The sequence below is a fragment of the Lepidochelys kempii genome, chromosome 9 (genome assembly GCF_965140265.1).
Source record: "Lepidochelys kempii isolate rLepKem1 chromosome 9, rLepKem1.hap2, whole genome shotgun sequence".
Taxonomy (NCBI): domain Eukaryota; kingdom Metazoa; phylum Chordata; order Testudines; family Cheloniidae; genus Lepidochelys; species Lepidochelys kempii.
In genome coordinates this window covers 181,795-199,942 of record NC_133264.1, presented here as the reverse complement: position 1 = coordinate 199,942, position 18,148 = coordinate 181,795, and the positions used below count along the sequence as shown (strand labels likewise).

At 41.5% G+C, this 18,148-nt stretch overlaps 1 protein-coding gene across 43 annotated transcripts in view; it reads left to right on the top strand.

The window, feature by feature from the left end:
- DLG1 (discs large MAGUK scaffold protein 1) overlaps nucleotides 1-17,564 on the top strand; it is a 441,602-nt gene extending 424,038 nt beyond the window's left edge. For all 43 annotated transcript variants that reach the window (XM_073358919.1, XM_073358923.1, XM_073358918.1 and 40 more), the window contains 4 exons: nucleotides 110-282; nucleotides 2,414-2,523; nucleotides 12,476-12,567; nucleotides 15,827-17,564. In XM_073358919.1, coding sequence (XP_073215020.1) covers nucleotides 110-282; nucleotides 2,414-2,523; nucleotides 12,476-12,567; nucleotides 15,827-15,933 — 482 coding nt within the window. In that variant the 3' untranslated portion in view covers nucleotides 15,934-17,564. The remainder of the gene's footprint in view (nucleotides 1-109; nucleotides 283-2,413; nucleotides 2,524-12,475; nucleotides 12,568-15,826) is intronic.
- The last annotated feature ends 584 nt before the right edge of the window (nucleotides 17,565-18,148 follow it).

Genomic DNA, 18,148 nt, shown 5'->3' with positions numbered 1-18,148 from the left:
TAAATGGAAGACATTCTCTGGAAATATTTGCCACCAAGTATTGTAGAAAACATTTAATTTGTGGTGAAAGTTGTAGCTTTGTTAGAGAGCTTTTTACTTATCTTTAAAGATACTACCAGACCAAAACGAGATTATGAGGTGGATGGACGGGATTACCACTTTGTCACCTCTCGAGAGCAAATGGAGAAGGATATTCAGGATCACAAATTCATTGAGGCTGGCCAGTACAACAATCACCTTTATGGAACAAGTGTCCAGTCAGTGCGGGAAGTAGCAGAAAAGGTAAATCTAGTGCTAGTGTCTGACTTCTATTTTTTGAATTTATATTTTTAAGTTTCACAGCTATATGGGTAGGTCCTCATTTATATACCATGCTCCTCTGAACATGCATAATAAATAGCATAAATACATAGAATTATAAACAGAGAATAGGAATACTATATATATACATATATATATATATATATACACATACACACACACACACACACACATACATATACATATACACACAACCAATTCTATCCACTATTTTAATACGATTATGTACAGAAAAACCTTGCTCCTTCACACACAAAGATCTATTTTCTCTAGCAAGGATTTAACAGCAGAGTGATACAGTGACATCTCATATTACTAAGACCTTGTCTATTCACAAACAAAAAGTGCATTTAATGACAAAGTTACATCAGGATACACCTCATCCACCCAAAACCTTAAAAGAATGGAAATAAGAAGTTAAGGGGAAAGACCCCTGGCATTCCTTTCAATGTTCATATTGCCTACAGTGCTGTCAGTAACACGCTCCTAACACTTCGTAATCCATCTCTAATAAATACCAAAAAGCAACATGTACTCCATCTTCTTCAAACTTGCATTCTGCACGTTTGGTTGATAAAGGTAACTGCAGAGATGTGATATACTTAGAGCTTTGAATGGCGCTTGACTTAGTACCGCATGACATTCTGATTAAAAACTAAGCACTATACAATTTCAGTAAAGTACACGGTAACTGGTTTAAGAACTAGCTGATAGATATCAAAAAATAGTAGTCAGAGGGCAGCTATCATCGAATGGGGGTGTTCCTAATGAAGTTCCATGGAGATTGTTGATAGGCCTGACATTATTCAATATTTTTCACTGCAAATAAATGTAAAATCAATGCACATAAAATTTGCAGATGATAGAGATTGATGGAATGGTAAATAATGATGAAGACAGGGCAGTAATATACAGAACTGTCTGAAGTGCTTGATAACCTGCGTCCATGCAAACAAAATGTGTTTTTAATAAAGCCAAATGCATGAAAATGATTTAGGGATCATAGTAAACAAACAACATAAGCTTCCAATACAATGCTGTAGCAAAACGAGCTAATCCAATCTTTGGCTATATAAACACGGGAGCATTGTGAGCAAAAGTAAGGAAGTGATTTCACCTCTGTATACAGAATAGGAAAGATCAATTCTGGAATACTACATACAGTTCTGGTGTCCACATCCTAAAAAGGATGCTGAAAAATTGGAGAGTGTATGGAAGGAAAACAAAAATTATTCAGAAGCTGCAAAAAAAAAGCCTTACTGTGTGAGATTTAAAGGACTACATGCAAAATGAAATGCAAAAAAAATTGAGCAGTAATTTGATTAGTGTATTAATACCTTTATGGGGAAAAAATACCAGGTACTAAAGGGCTATTTAATCCAGTGGAGAAAGGCATAAGAAGAATTAATGACTGGAAATCGAAGACAAATTCAGATTAGAAATAAGGCACAAATTTTAACAGTGAAGGTGATTACATTGGGACAGACTTCCCTGAAATAAAGGGAGAAAGGTGGGTGACACCTATGGAGTTTGTGGGACGAATGGAGGAATGCAAGGAGCACCTGGTATGTGCTATTCACTAAGCCTAGTGTGCTTAGAAGGAACAAAATGTGCAACTCTCTAGTATATTTAAAACTGAGAGAATAAAATCCCCAACCAATATTAAAAGGCAAGGTAATTTCTTGAAATACTGACACTGCATTACATATGTGACAGATATGTGAAAAATAGGGCATTGTACAGCTAGGCCAGTGTCACTTCCAGTTATAAAGCAAAGTGTTATCAACCCGTATTCAATTAGAATTAGTTAAGGCCAACACAACTCTAAAGGCTGGAGTTTTGACTGGAATAATGCCTTATCCTTAGATATAATTTTTTTAATCAGTGGGTACTACTGAAATAAATTTGACAGCAACTGGAAACTGTTAGGATGATGAAATCCTGATTCCATTGACGTCAATGGCAAAACTCCCACTGATTTCATTGGGGCCAGGCTTTCACTTCTAAATTGCATGTAATATGCACATGTGTAACTTGAGGACTTTACTTTTTTCGCTCTTCCCTTCTTCTCCCCCGCCCCCTTCTGCTTTAGGGGAAACACTGCATTCTTGATGTCTCTGGCAATGCGATCAAGAGGTTGCAGATAGCCCAGCTGTACCCAATCTCCATTTTTATTAAACCCAAATCAGTGGAAAACATCATGTGAGTAAAAACAATGTACCTGAAGCTCAATTGTTTCGAAGATGGTGAAGGTTTTTTAAAACATATCTATAAATCATTTGAAAGATAATATAAAACCCACTTTTAAAAAAAATTGTTTTGTGTATGTAACTTTCTACATTGAATTCCCAAGGGGATTTTAAGGCTGGGTGGTTCTTCAATTCCTAGTTCCTATATGTATTTCACAGTTGGGTACTCATACTTGCCATCCACCAGAGACTGGAAATTCTAACAAGCCGCATCCATTGGCCCAAACATGCACAGTAGTTCTCCTTTTGCTCCAGACTGTGGGCATAGGAGACAGTGCAAGCTAAATCCTCCCCAGTTCCTTCTTACAGCTGCATGACCTGAGTCAGAATCCCTGTGTCCACAGATTTCTCCAGTTTTCTCTTTATAGCCTATAAATAGATATAGTAAATAGTTTTACTTAATATAGTATAGTTAGTATAATTCTTTTCCCATACTGGGGAGTCCCTCTCCAGAGTCTGGGGCTATGCCCAGTGTCCTGGATTTCAGGAAGTTTCTCTCTTGCCCTTGCTCCTTCACTGTGAACAACGAACACCAAAGCTGCCTCTACCATTTGGGTATCTGCAAAGTGCAGTATCTGTCTTTCCTTTCCTCCGTGAACACGCAAAGCTTCTGAGCTTCAACTGAAGAAACACCTTATGGAAAAGGCTGAGACCACACTCTGATGCGAGGCAGGATGCTTGCACTCTACACTGGCCTCAAGAGGCAAACAGCGTCCCTCCAAGCACGAGCTTGGGAGCTGAGACTACTGCTGCTAAGCTCAAGGACTCCTCATGCAATGCTTCCAGTGAAAGTAGGCTGCACTCTCACAGTCACAAGGACAGATCCCCATCCAGATCTGTTCATAAAAGATGAGATCCCTTCCTGATCAGGTCGGGTAAGCCTTCACATGTAGATCCTAAAGGCTCAGGAACACTGAAAACCCTGAGTCAGGAGGGTAAAGTGCAAAAGAAAAAGGATCCATCAGTGGCTCTGACTCCTAAGCACAAGGACTGACATCTGCTAGCTCCATCTAAGAGTGCAGGACCTGACTCTTCGGCGGTACTGGCCCGTCTCTCAAAGGGCCACCCAACTGCAATCTTTTGGGACACATCGGAACTGTCAGTCCCATTCATCGGAACACCCAAAACACCAGAATGGATGGACACTTACACTTCCCTGGAGGATATCTATCTCCCTCTCCCCCAGTCACCCTCTCTTCTCTAGCCTGATCCTTCCAGGGACATTGCCACACTGGAAGATGAGACTACTTCAGTGAGACAGGAACCATCTTTTCTTCTTTGAGTAGTGTATCTAGGGGTGCTCCACTCTAGTCCCTTCATGTGCACATGCACTTCTCGAGCCCTTGATTGGAGATTTTCTGTTAGCAGAATCAATTTGGCCTATATATGTCCTATACCTCCTTGTGCCACACACCACCGAAGAACCCAGACTTGCAGACTTTATAGGCCTGCACAGGTGAACTGTCCTTAGATCCTTCTCAACCCCTCAGCCGGAGATGGAACCCTACTGTGTCTGCCTTGAGCATGCCTTGGCTAGCTTCTTGTTTATAGTTTAGTACTAGTGTGTATGAGATAGTTGTGAGCTAGCTAGTTAGTAGATAAGTATCGAGAGGATTAATGTTGTTCCTCTTCACAGCCCACTCATGGGGATCTATCCTGATTGGGAAGCTTGTCTTAAAGTCTGCGAGTCTGGAGTAATTGTTAAAATCATATTTTGCTAACAAGGCCTGATAGTGACACAGAACTGCAGGGTTCCAGAGGAAAACAAAACAAAACACCCCTTTCTTCCCAAAAGGTCCAACCTCTTTGAACCCTTGTCAGGTGGAGTGGTCTTCTGATGTTGTGACCTTTTTCTCTCCATCGCTGCTTGTACCACCAGAGAGTTGAGTGCTGGAGGGAGAAAAGAAATTTGGCTCCCATGGTGGGCATGAAATATTATCTCTCAACCCTTTGTGTATGGCAGTGCAAGAGGCTGGGGTATACCAGTCCACTCTAGCTGGCTCCAAGATGGACTCATTAACTGAGAGTGCCACCTTGCTAGGACCTGTAGGCTGCAGAATATCCAGGAGTCAGTGTTGTGGGTCCTGGACCTTCGCTAATGAGATCTCAAGGTTATTGGCTATCTTCTGAGGTAGCTCCTAGTACTGTCTCTGGTTGCCTGGTGGAGATGGTGAGGATAGAGTGACTGCTTCATCCAGAGATGAGGATGAGATTCTGTTAGTACCATCAGTACCTGAGGATGCAGATCAACATCCTCCTCCTTGTATTTTGATGGATCCAGTGGATGCTGAGTAGGCAATGTGTGGTGTGACTCAAAAATGGAGTTGTGGCATCTGCAATAGGAGTCCCATAAGCCTCAGCAGAGCCAAAAGGAGGGGCCAAGTGGCTGAGGGGAGCCCATGGCATTGGGTACAAGTGGTCCCCTGGAGGTAACAAAGAGGTCCCACCTCTGGAAATCACCAATTTTGGAATATACCATGGAGAAACTGAGACTCCAGTTCCCATTCACAGTCCTGGGAGAAATGCCTGCTTATAGTATAGGCAGTGGAGTGGTGTTCTGAACACTAGTGAGATAGATGGCTGAAATTTGGATCTGTTGGGCTTTACTCTATTGCTTCTGTGCACATGGAGGGAGATCGTGCTCCTCCTTTTTTGTTGATCTAGAAAATGCAGGCCACGTTGTCTATCGTGATCCTGATTGATTTTCCCCTGATGAGGGATAGAAAATGAAGGCAAGCAGTCCAGACTTCCCTGAGTTTCAACAGGTTCATGTGGAGAGTGGTTTCCTGAGGTGACCATCTATCCTGAGCCATGAGTGTATCGAGGTAAGCTCCCCAATCCAATAGGGATGCATATGTTGTCACAGTTGTTGCTAGAGTTGGGTAAACGAAAGGAATGCCTGCACCAACGTTGAGTTGATTTTTCCACCAGTCAAGGGAGTTCTTTATGTGAAGGAGAACTGTGGGTGTATGGCTATATGGATATAAGCATCTTGTAGGTGGAGGGCCAAAAACCAATCTCCTGCCTCTACTGAAAGGATTATAGCTGCCAGAGTCACCATCCTGAACTTTTGAGACTTTACAAAGTTGTTTAGTAGCCCTAGATCCAAAATGTGTCTGCACCTTCCATCCTTCTTTGGCACAAGGAAATACCTCAAATAGAACCCCTTTCCTTTGTGAGGAGCTGGGACTGGCTCTATCTCTCCTAATCGAAGGAACGAGTCTATTTCTTGTCTCAGTAAAAGCTTATGAGAGGGCTCCCAGGAGAGGGTCAGGGAAAGGAGGGAGAGACCTAAAGTGAATGATGTAGCCTGATGTTAAGACCTCTGTGATCCACTTGTATGTAGTGATCTGCCTCCAAGCATCTTGGAAATGGGAAAGGCCATCTCAAAAAGAGTGGAACCCAATTACAATCCTTCTATCAAGAAAGGCAAGATAGTGTCAGAAACATCCTTACAAGCTTAGCCACTGGCATAGCTATGAGGTGTGAGTCTTTCACTCTTTGGGGTTCCCCAGAGAGGTCAAGATCATCATACAGGACGTACCTTTTGACAAGCCAGATTTGTTTATCAAGAAAACGCATGAGGCCCTACACTCATTGAAAGAGTCTAGATTGAGCCTCCATTTCCTGGGAATTTATACTCCAGTCCCGAAGACAAAAACACGAACTACAGGTGTACAGTCAAGGCCGCCTCCTCCTCAAACATTCTACCACCAGCGTCCAGTTAAACCTCCACCTAAAAGACACAGGGTTCAGAGGCCAAGGGCTGCTTCTGATGACAAGTGCTCACAGTTATTGAAGCCACCCACTTCTACCCTCTTTGTCTTTGGGAGCTGTCTCTCACTTTTTGCCCATAATTGGGACTCTATCACAACACACGATTGGGTTTTAGAAATCGTCCATCAAAGTTACACCATCCAATTTCTCTCCTTCCCTCCCCACAAACCCCATTCCTGACTCCACTTTAGGGACCACTTTGATTAACTGATTCTTCAGCAGGAGGCAGACTCTCTCCTCTGAAGAGGGACAATATCAAGTGCCACCTCAATATCAAGGGAGAGGCTTCTATTCCTTTTATATGTTACCCCCAAAAAAGATAGATGGAAGACACCAATTTTGGACCTTGAAATCTCAACATCTTTATTGAGGAAGTTACTGGAGCAACTCACCTGGTTTAGATTGGGAGGGAAAATGCCATTTGTAATAAGACCAGAGAAAGAAGAATGTGTCAACCAACAAGGTGGAAGTACAGAAGTCCAAGGTGCAGTTCAGTGCCAAAGGAGACCTAACCAAGCATCAAATGGAATCTAAAAGCAATAATCCAGGATCAAGCTCCCTACCACCCTTTCCCAAAGTCAAAGTGGTACACTTCATGCTTGGTGTTGAATCAGCTTGGTCCCTCTGTATGCTTGGTAGACCTGAGAAGTAAAGGGTAGAGTTGGGTTCAAATAACCCAACTCAAAGCTCACTTAAGTAAGGAAAGAAAGAAGTGAGAAATGCTTTCTTCCCTTTGTCTTACAAATTTGCAGCCATGAAGTGATGGAGGCTTACAACATTGTGTGCCCTAATGTGAAGGGTGTGGACCTGGTCCCAAGGGTTAGAAACAGTCCAGTTGGTAATGCATCAGTCCTAAGACCATCACAGAAGTACAACAGGCTCCAGTTGCACCATAAAAATAAACAAAAAGAAAGTCTACAAACCACCATCTGGAACTAAACAAAATCAATCTACCTTTCTGAAAAATGTGTTGTCTTTGGACACTGGGGTAGTATCTGAGGCTATTGAAGAAGTACAAGGGGTGCATTTGAATGGTATCTGTGGGCCCAAATGGACAACTGGGGAAGGTATTGTATGGTTTGAGAGTTTATGGGTCTAATATGTTCCAAATAGACACTTTTAAAAGGTGCTGAATGTTGTGGCATATAAAAAAGTCTGGGTTTTTTCTAAGGCAAAACAATTGTACTTTAGCAGGCTCAGAATAATTAACAAACATGTATGTAAATAAAATCCAGCTGTTTTAATGGCAAGTAACAAATGATAGAATCATAGGACTGGAAGGGACCTTGAGAGGTCATCTACTCCAGTCTCCTGCACTCATGGCAGGACTAAGTATTATCTAGACCATCCCTGACAGGTGTTTGTCTAACCCGCTTTTAAAAATCTCCAATGATGGAGATTCCACAACTTCCCTAGGCAATTTATTCCAGTTCTTAAGCACCCTGACAAGTCAGGAAATTTTTCCTGATGTCCAACCTAATCCTCTGTTGCTGCAATTTAAGCCCACTGAATCTTGTGCTATCCTCAGCGGTTAAGAAGAACAATTTTTTACACCCTGCCCCAGCCCAAAGTAAGCACCTCCAAACTCATAATTTTAAGGTCAGACAGGACCATCATGATCATGTAGTCTGACCTCCTGCACATTGCAGGCCACAGAACCTCTCCCACCCATACCTGAAAAAGATCCATGACCTCTGGCTGAGTTACTGAAGTCTTCAAATCATGGTTTAAAGACTTCAAGTTACAGAGAATTTACCATTTACACTAGTTTAAACCTGCAAGTGACCTGTGCTCCATGCTGCAGAGGAAGGTGAAAAACCCCGAGGGTCTCTGCCAATCTGACCCAGGGAAAAATTCCTCTTGATCCCAAATATGGTGATCTACCATAAAATGTTTTTTAAAAAGTGTTCCACAAAATGTATAAAGCCAGAAGGGACACTGCGGCAACCATACTGGGAGGCATGAGAGTTTGGGTCTCTGTTGCAGGGCCAGTACCTCCCACCCCTGTCACATGGAACAGGGGGATGAGGTTGTGGTAGCCCCTCGGTTAAGTCAATATGACTGGACTCAGCTTCAGGCCTGTGTGATCCAATGGCTGGCACCACTAGGGCTCCCCTCATCTGCGGGGGAGTGTGGCCTAATGGCTGGAGTCAGTAGGGTGCCCCAGGGGCGGCAGGGGAGTGCGGCCTACTGGCCAGAGTCAATAGGGCTCCCCTTGATGGCAGAGAAGCAAAGCCTAATGGCCAAAATTGATAGGACCCCCCTTGGTGGCAGGGAAGCAAGACCCAATGGCCATAGTCCATAGCAGCAGGGATTGATGGGAACCCCCCCCCCCTCCCAAAAGGGAGGGGCAACCAGGTTGGGGGACCCAAGCCCTCCCTGCTCCACCGGGTCCCAGCCCAGGGCCCTGGTAGTGGCGATGCAGTTCGCCACTAACTCGGCATGGAATCCACCTGCAACACGCCGACTGTTGCCAGGACCCTGGGTAGTCCCTCCTGGGGCTACTTCCTACCGTGACTCCTGTAGCTGAAGTCAGGGTGTCTTCGGGGTCTCAGGGTGCCTCAGGTGGCGGCTGCAATCTCCCTAGAGCATCCACAGGTGCCTGGGCCTCAGCGTCTCCTGCTCCCTCAGTCCAGGTACCTGGCTGCTCCTCAGCTGGAGCCAGCGAGGTGTATCCTTCCTCCTCGGTTGTCAGCCCAGACTGAGCTAGGCTGCTCCCTTTTATACTGCCGCAGCAGTTAGAGCATGCCCAGCAGGGTTGAGGGTGCGTGGTTTCTGCTGCTAAGAGCTCTGCTTGTTATGCATTTAATGGAGGGAATAGAAAAGATAAAGCAAGGGGAGTAATCAAGGTTGTTAGACAGCACACTTACCTGGACCACATTAGTGGAAGAAGGAATTCATAATATTGGGAAAGAAAATTTGCAAGGCTAAAAGGTGCTGGACCTGGGCACCACATAAAATTAGTAATTCAAGTGTGCCAATTATAATTGCTGTTCCTAGATGAACAGGGAATCCTAAAGAATTAGTATATGTTAACAGTGTACAGTAGATAATGGGACCTATAAACAGCACTATTCCAGTATAAAAATGGCAACATAAGTAGATGAAATAAACACAGCCTGCTGTAAATGAATCAGGCACAGATGGTTCTTTGAGTGGTCAGCCTATATAAACCTGACCACAAGCGAAGGAGGTTGCACCTGAGTAGTCATTAAAAGGAGAGTTAAAGAGGTGGTATAGCTCGGGTACACAGTATGTGCTCTGGGAGACCACAGCTTCTCAGGAGGGACAGCACCGTGCCTGGGGAGGCTCGATAGGTTTTGTCTAAACCTCACTTCTCTGACTCAGATGGGAACCCATGCCCTATGGCCTAGTGTGCAGATGAAGGAGAACGTGACAAAGGATGTGACAGACAACACTGACTTGGAGTCACCGGTGACCAATCTCTTTGTACTTGTGCCTCCCTTGTCCATTAACAGCGCTGTCGTCAGATGTTTGGATACGTGTGTGTTCCCTCTGTATGTCGTCCCAGCTCTGCACAGACAGCTGACACAGCAGACATCGAGCGAACCGCCCAATGACCAGAAGATCCATTAAGGTTCAAAGGGAGCTAGCCAGGTTTATTGTCAACGAAGCACAGTCCTAACTCCCCAGATCAATGTCTACAGTTATACGTTATAACACATGTATGCCTGTGACAATGGATGCAGCTCAGTGAATGGCGGGACTTTCCATTTCCCACTCAGCTGGCCAAAGACACCCTCTCTGAGATACATCTTTATACACCAACACAAACAAGTTACGTATTGCCTCTGATGTATCAGGGTGCCGCCCTCTGACATATTAGAGCACCACCCATTGCCTTGTACATGTTGGTTCGATCAAATCATCTCTATTCATCATGCTGTCATCCTGACCTTATCCTTAAGATGGGTCAGCATGTTCCTGTTATCTTTGGGGAATGTGTTTGGTATCGAGATGTTCTGGTACCCCCTTTCTGGAATATGTTTGCATATATATTCTTGTGCCTAGCACCTCTTAGGAATGTGTGTTTCTGCAGTATCAGCCCTGTTCTTGCCAGATTCAGTGAGCAGGGCCTGCCTCTGCTCACAACTTAACTTTGCTTTATATCAGCAAAATTTTGACTACTTTAGCCCAGGCCTCAGGCCTCATACCAGGCCTCTGATACATAAGTTTATGTTTCAGGCCCTCTTCCTACTACAACCACTAGTTTGGTGCAAAGGAGACTCAAGCAGTTGGGGCCTATTGCCCAACTAATAGTCAAGCAGCAAGCAATTAGAAATAATATTGTTTGGACAGAGAAAACACTGTGATGGGCTATACTAGAGGAAGTGAGTTTGCACCTCCTGGTTTGTACTTTAAGCTCAATGTTGATGGTGATTCAAATAATAGCTGCCACAGTGGTCCTTAGAAATGTGCTGCTGGGCAATAAATATATATATAATGGTGTAATACAAAATATATATATATATAATGTGTAATGCAAATAAAACAAATGCTAATATAAAAAGAAAGACAGAAGCAGAGCAATGTAGCTGAGGCCTGGCCCGATGTGAGTAATTAACACATAGAGAGTGGCCTCATTTTCTGGAAGATAGAATTAGGGATGTAAATGAATCATCAGGTTGAAAACAAAATGTTTGTGCTAAATAAGATAGGTCACTAGGTTAAGACGACAAAATGTCTAAGCCAACTAAGATAAGAGGGAGAACACCCGAGGAACTAATTACTATGAACTATATAACAAGGGACAAATGTAAATGTAAAGATGAGGTAAAAATGAATTTGAAGTATGGACAGTGCGTGCACAGAAATTGGTTCCTGCAAAGTAACCAAGCCAATCCAAAAATGAGTAATGCAATGTATAGTAAATGCAATGAGAAATATAATATACATAAATGGAGAGGGTTTCTGTGTAATTTTGGAGCTGTGATACATCCTGCATCCATCCCCACTGCGTTTGAGTCTGATCAACTCAGTATAGCACTGCTGTATGCCAAATAAAAATACCTGAGTGATGAAAGCTGGAGTCGAACTGAGTTCTTAGGAAGCCAAGTAAAAAATGGGCTTGAAAAAAATCCCAACACTAGCACTCAACTGACCTAAAGAGTTTTGGTTCCCAGAACTTCTGAGACTGTCAGTCCATCCTCCTGTTAGGATCTATCTCTTCTCGGCTCCCCTTACTTTGAAGGAAGCTAAATCAGATATCCCAATCCATACCCACTTCACCTCATGGCCTGGTGTTTGGATGAGCATCAGAACTCTCTTCCTCAACAGCCATCCAAGCCATTCTTATTCAAAGTTGCAAAGATTAAACTAGGAGCTGCTACCAACCTGAATGGAAACATTTTTGTGCTTGGGCTCAACATCATCAGTCTTCCTCAAACTCTGCTGATATCCCAGTCATTTTAGATTATCTCCTGTTATTAAAATAACACGGGTCTCTTCATTAGCTCACTATGGGTACATCTTGAAACAGTCAGTGCCTTTCTTCCTCCAGTAGACAGGTAATCCATTTTCACTCATTCACCCTACAGTGGTTAGATTAATGAAGGGCCTAATCAGGACCTTTCCACCAATTCTCAAGCCTGTACCTCAATGGGACATCTATCTTGTCCTGTCACTGATCACCACACCTCCATTTGAATCTTTGGCATCATGCTTTATGCCCTCTCTCTGGAGCACGAAGCAAGCTACTGCACATATGTGTAAAATGGACATTGCTTGTTAGAATTTCCAGACTCAAGACGCATGGTGCACGTGCGTTACCCACATGTGGAATACAGACAAGGGCCATGCATCTCGAAGAACTTCCAGTTACAGGCAGGTAACCTCTAATTTTATATTGAGGTTGCTTAGTGGGTTTCAGTGTTAACCCCAGCATCTTTTCCAGATGCCAAGAAATGGAAGGCTAGTCTACAGCACTCCCACTATCTCCCTTTACTTAAGTCTCCCTTCAAGAGTTTAATAAATCTCAGATTCAGGAACAGGATGGGGGCTGGTTTTTTTCTAGGATTCATATTCAGAGGGCAGTTTAATAACCTTATTTCAAAAGAATCAGCAGTATTTGGTAACTGCTTATTATTTTATAATGTATTTCGTCTCAGGGAAATGAACAAACGTTTAACAGAGGAGCAAGCCAGGAAGACCTTTGAGAGAGCCATGAAACTGGAGCAAGAATTTACTGAACATTTCACAGGTTTGTATCCCTCATTACAGTTCCCGTCAAAGCGTGGAATTGTGTTTTCTGGACCATAAGAATTGTCACAACTGACTGAGCCCATAAACTTCAGTTATATATCTTGTCTCCAATACTGGTCTATGATGAACGTTTTAGAACATGTAAAACCATCATAATGCACTGCAACTGTTCATTAAATATTTGTATCAATTCACTGTTTAACATTGAGACGAAATTTCTTCTTTACTTAAGCTGGTGCCAGTTTATACTTTAGAGCATGAGAACTTTTCGCTTTTTGCTAGCTGTTGAAACTAGAAACGTTAGTCTTATTTATATATTAAAAGTCTGGAAACTTTTAACGTAAAGGTCACCAACTGGTGTCTCATGCCTTTCCAGAATGTGAAGGGTGGCTAAACCTCTGAAAACCAGAAAATTAAGAGTTACAGTAATGCAAACTTAAACTTCTGAGAACAAGGAAATAGAGAGTTAAGGTACACACTAAGGCAGCCCTAACTCTGCCCCCATGGAGCAGGCAATAGCCATTGGGGATTATCTACATTCACTCCAGCTGTGTTCACTGATAGGTTTAGCTGTCTTGAATGGTAGAGGGATTAGCTGGAACAGCTTGGCAGAGCAGTGATTGTGACATGAGGTGGTCTGTGGCAGCCTTGCCCTTCTCCGTGCCCTCTCCCCTGTGTGTGATCAAAGAAAATTGCTGCATGTGTACCTTGAGGGATCCCTTATGCCTCAAGTCAGTGCCTAGTTCTCTCGGTTGTGTCAGTAGCAGTCCATAGGGGTGGTCTTGCTATAGGATTATCATCAGTGAGGTGGGATATGAGAGTGGTCTGTGGATTTAATAAAAGGTAAGTGAAAGTTTAATGAAAAGGAGGACTTGTGGCACCTTAGAGACTAACAGATTTATTTGAGCACAAGCTTTCGTGAGCTACAGCTCACTTCACGAAAGTTTGTGCTCAAATAAATTTGTTAGTCTCTAAGGTGCCACAAGTCCTCCTTTTCTTTTTGCAGATACAGACTAACGGCTGCTACTCTGAAACCTGAAAGTTTAATGTTAAATGGAACCCTATGTATAAGGATGAAGGGGGCTTGGTATAAGAGAATGAAGGGGTTGTAAAATTTAGCAAGTGGGGGTTGTTTCTATGGAGCAAACTCTATTTGAGCCTAAGCCAAGAGTAGGTAGCTTCTGTTCAGTACATCTTACCTAAACATAAGTCAAAAGTTTTGTGTCAGTAAAGATAAAGTGTTAGACACTGCCCTACAGTGATCACGTGCCCTATTCCCTGAGTGCTCTGCACTATCTGAAAACATGGAATGCTAACATGTGTGTTAAAGCTGACCTGGGGCATCACTCAAAGAGGTTAAGTTGGCATGTATCTTAACTCTGTATTCCTAGTTTTCAGAAGTTTTAAGTTTGTAATACCTTAACTCTTCCCTAGTTTTCAGAGGTATATATTTAGCCACTCTCCACATTCTAAAAGCGCACAAGGCAGCATTGGACAACTTTAAAGTTTTGGGACATTTAATTCCCTTGGTTTAAAAAAAAATAATTTCTCAGCACCCCCATCTGCAATAGCCCAGCTTTTCTCCTTCAATACCTAGGGCTCTTTGGCAATGATTGCCCTGGCCACAAAACACACTGGCTGCATGTTGGTCTCCTCACTGCCTCTGCCTTGTCTCCTGTCTAGCACAGCCTGATTGCCTCTTCTCAACAATCCTCCCTATAGAGAGGCAAGCTTCAGCGAAGGACCAACATGTTGAGGAGCTGGGGAGATTCTGATTGGTACTTTTGGGCACTATTGCAGTATTGATAATTATACCGGTAGCTAGTAGAGCTCCTGTAATTCACCTTTATCTAATAATACTACCTAGCATGTACAATGTGTAGTGTACATGATCATGCAAGTATCAGAAATAATTTTAAACTACTATGGTTCCTATAACACCATATCGACAGGGGATGCTCTGAATAGTGACTATTGATAAAATATTTTGCCAAGTAACAGAAATAACGATGTTTGGTAGTGGTATGATGTAGAATGCATGTATGTGTGTTTACAAAGAAGGCATAAATTTTTAATTGTAAAATGAATAAGAATCTTCTAAGAGGTTTGACAAGTAAATTGAATTAGAACAGCCATTAAGGAAGCTTTGTTACCATTGAATGTAAAATAAAATGCTGTCATAGATTTTAAATGTTTTGGGAGTTAGGAAGCTGAGTAAGAGGCAACTGTTAGCATGTAATGAGAGCTCAGTAATCGTACTAGTGTGGTGTGTATTAACACAAACACAGGAATACAGTGTCCTGCCCCAAACAGCAGCATTATACATTTTTTTCCTGTTGAACTCTATTAAGTGGGTTCTCAGCCTGGAGGTGAAGACCCCAGTTAAGACGAAGCTGCAATCAAGATTTTTGTGATTTGGATCCAAAGTGTTGCAAGAACCCTAGTCCTGATTCAAATCAGACCATACTTTAATCTGATTTGGGTCAGAACACACCCCACCTCGATTCATTTATAGTGCTTCTCTAGCCTCAGTGATAATATATACAATCTGTATGGTCTGAGTGTAGATTGTAACTTTATTAACTGTTTCTAAAGCAAGCCTCAGATGTAGAGGATTAGAGAAATGCATGTGTTAACCCCTTCCTTCCATCCCAAATCATGGACACTGCTAGCAACCAGAATCTACCAGATGACCTATTTTTCATGTCCTGGTTCGTGATCCAGATGACCAGTTCCTAAATCTACATTACATGGAAGCTCACACCACCATTTCACTTGCTACAAGTCTCAATGATTTATTTGTCTGGATTAGGATTATTAACTAGCCCTGCTCTTTTACCCTCCTGTCCTGGATACCTGCACAAAAGTTGGGACTAGAAGAAAACGAAAAAAGAAAATCAGAAAATAACAAATCACCCCCAAACCAATCCTTGGAGGTATCTGAGGAAGGCAAAAAACAAAAACAAAAACAAAAACAAAAAAAACCCAGCTGCACATGCCAATCTACAGTGTGGGAAAATTCCTTCTTGACCCCAGGACGCTATACACTGTACACTGGCTAGTTCAAAGGCCTTGGGGAAGCCCTACACCCCCGAACAGTCACGCACCTTTAGCTCACAATAAACCACTATCCCAGTGTTGTCTGTTACTTCTCCAGTCTGGTTAAATCCCCACCCTGGGAAGGGGGCTGAGAATGTCTGCACGCAAGGTGAAAGCTAGTAAAAAATGCTTGCTCACTGTAATACTATGTTTTGCAGCTATTGTCCAAGGAGACACACTGGAAGAGATATACAACCAGGTGAAGCAGATCATAGAAGAACAGTCTGGGCCTTACATCTGGGTACCAGCAAAGGAAAAATTATGAAAATTGAGAGATTTTTGGTTTTCATTTTCTAACGGACATCACCTACTCATTGACAACTTGTAACCCTTTTCAGTTGAGCCTGCCTCTAGCTCTTTCCAGTGTGGGTCACACACTAAACATCACATTCTGCAGTTCCCATATTTTTTTTACATTTGGTGTCTCTTTTAGTTTGAATAATTTGTGTTATTGTGTGGTAGCGTTCATTTGACATTTTTCAAACATGAAGGTCAAATGGCCTGACCAGCTATTAAGATAGGGGTGGGGAATTGTATGGTAAAATCCTTAATGTTTAAGGGAAAGTAAGTTTCAGAGATTTTCAGAAAAGATTTACATACATTCTTTTAAAATTGCATCACCTATGAAAGAAAAGGCATCTTACCCAATGATGTAAATCGTGAGCAACTTTGCACGCTTTAATTATAATAGTATGAGTTGGTCAAGGCATTTAATTTCAAGTTTTAGTTTGTGGGTTGACTTTCTGTTGTCACAGCAAATATTTTTCTTTATAGGCAGTTAATGTAACTTTTGTTTAATTTCCAAATTAATGTATTCATTAACTTCCATTAATTCACAAAGGATATTCATTTTCAAAATTTCATAATGATATTCTTATAGTCTATTTTTATTCATTTTTTGCATATACAGTTGCTAGGGATAAAGATATTTAATGTTTTTAATCTTACTCATGCAACACTATTTACAGTATCTTACAAAAGTTCACTCTTTTCTGAGTCGAAAACATGTTTAGGTGCTAGGGAAGCTTATATTTTACAAATGAATAGCAAATTTTCTTTGGCAACAAAACAGAAAACAGTTGCAGTGATGGATGATCATTAAGGCAATAGGAAAAGAGTCAGATTTGTAGTTTAAAATAGTGTCTCTCCTTAGGGGTGTCAGATTTAAATGAATATTTTACTCACAATAATTGCCTATTTTGTTATAAAACTTTCTTTAACTATAAACTTGTATCTACGGGAATTATTTTCTTTACATAGTTGCACACACATATATATAAAATATATATATTTTTCTTTTCCCACCTATTCCTAGCTTTTTTTGTTTGTTTGTTTGTTTTGAGAATAAATATAAATTAGAATTTATCTTCCTTAATCATGTGAAATGAAATGGGGTATAGTGGCTGGGTAAAACATCTGGGGGATATTAGCTACAAGAAAAAAATATGGGCAAGTTCTCCTCTTTTCTACAAACAATTTCAGATGTTTGGTTTTGGGATTTTTTTCTTTTCCATGTGATGTGCATGTTTTAACCAATGGGAGATTTCAGAGTCAACAGTCAGTTTTCATGTACATCTCAGATTGCATCTGTGTCATATCTTCCATGGTGGCCCTGCACTGGAGAGACACAGGCCTCTGAGCTGAGCAATTATAAATATATTTCTGCAAAATATAGAACTAACATCAGTGGTGAAAAATACTCCAGTTATTAATAACATTGTTTGGTACTTGCTCATGGTTCTTTTGGAGTCAATTGTTTATTAAAAAAAGATGTGCTCCTGACAGCCTCATTGCAGTTTCTCAACCAAATTACCTATGGTTTAAAAGAACCTATCAATATTATTCATTCCATTTGTCAGAAAGAGGAGAACAGCTAATAAAGTTTATTGTACAACATATTTTTGTGTGTCTTTAATTAGATAATCTGAAATACAGGTGATGTAGAATTAAGAAATTAAGCTCGCAAACAATAAATTGGCAGGAACAGTAAATAATGAGCAACTATGTGATAGAGGAGCATTGAAAAACTAATATGTGGGCCAAAGAAGTTCAGTGTAGTTAAATTAAATTCAGGTTAGATCTTGGGGCAAGGAGTTAAAAGTAATAAGCATGTGTGAGAGAACAAAGTACTGCAAAATATTGGTAGATTGGGAATCCTGTAAATGTACAGCCTAATGTGCAGTGATTGTGAAAAAATCCATCTTGGCTGTATACTGGATTAGTAAAGAGAGTGCATTCTTGCTGTATTTTTATGGGTTTCTCTGCCTGTTGCTGGAATTATAAAGTGTTCTGAGATTGTCATCAGATACTAACTAGCATGAATCAAAATTAAAGCCTTCTAGCTAAAGCTCTGAAAGCACCAGTGGCCTAAATTTTAAGAAATAACAAGTGATTTGGGGTACACAACTTGAAACGCGTTAAAAGGATGTGACTTTTAGATGCTCAGTAATTTCTGAAAATCAGGCTACTTTAAGGTATCT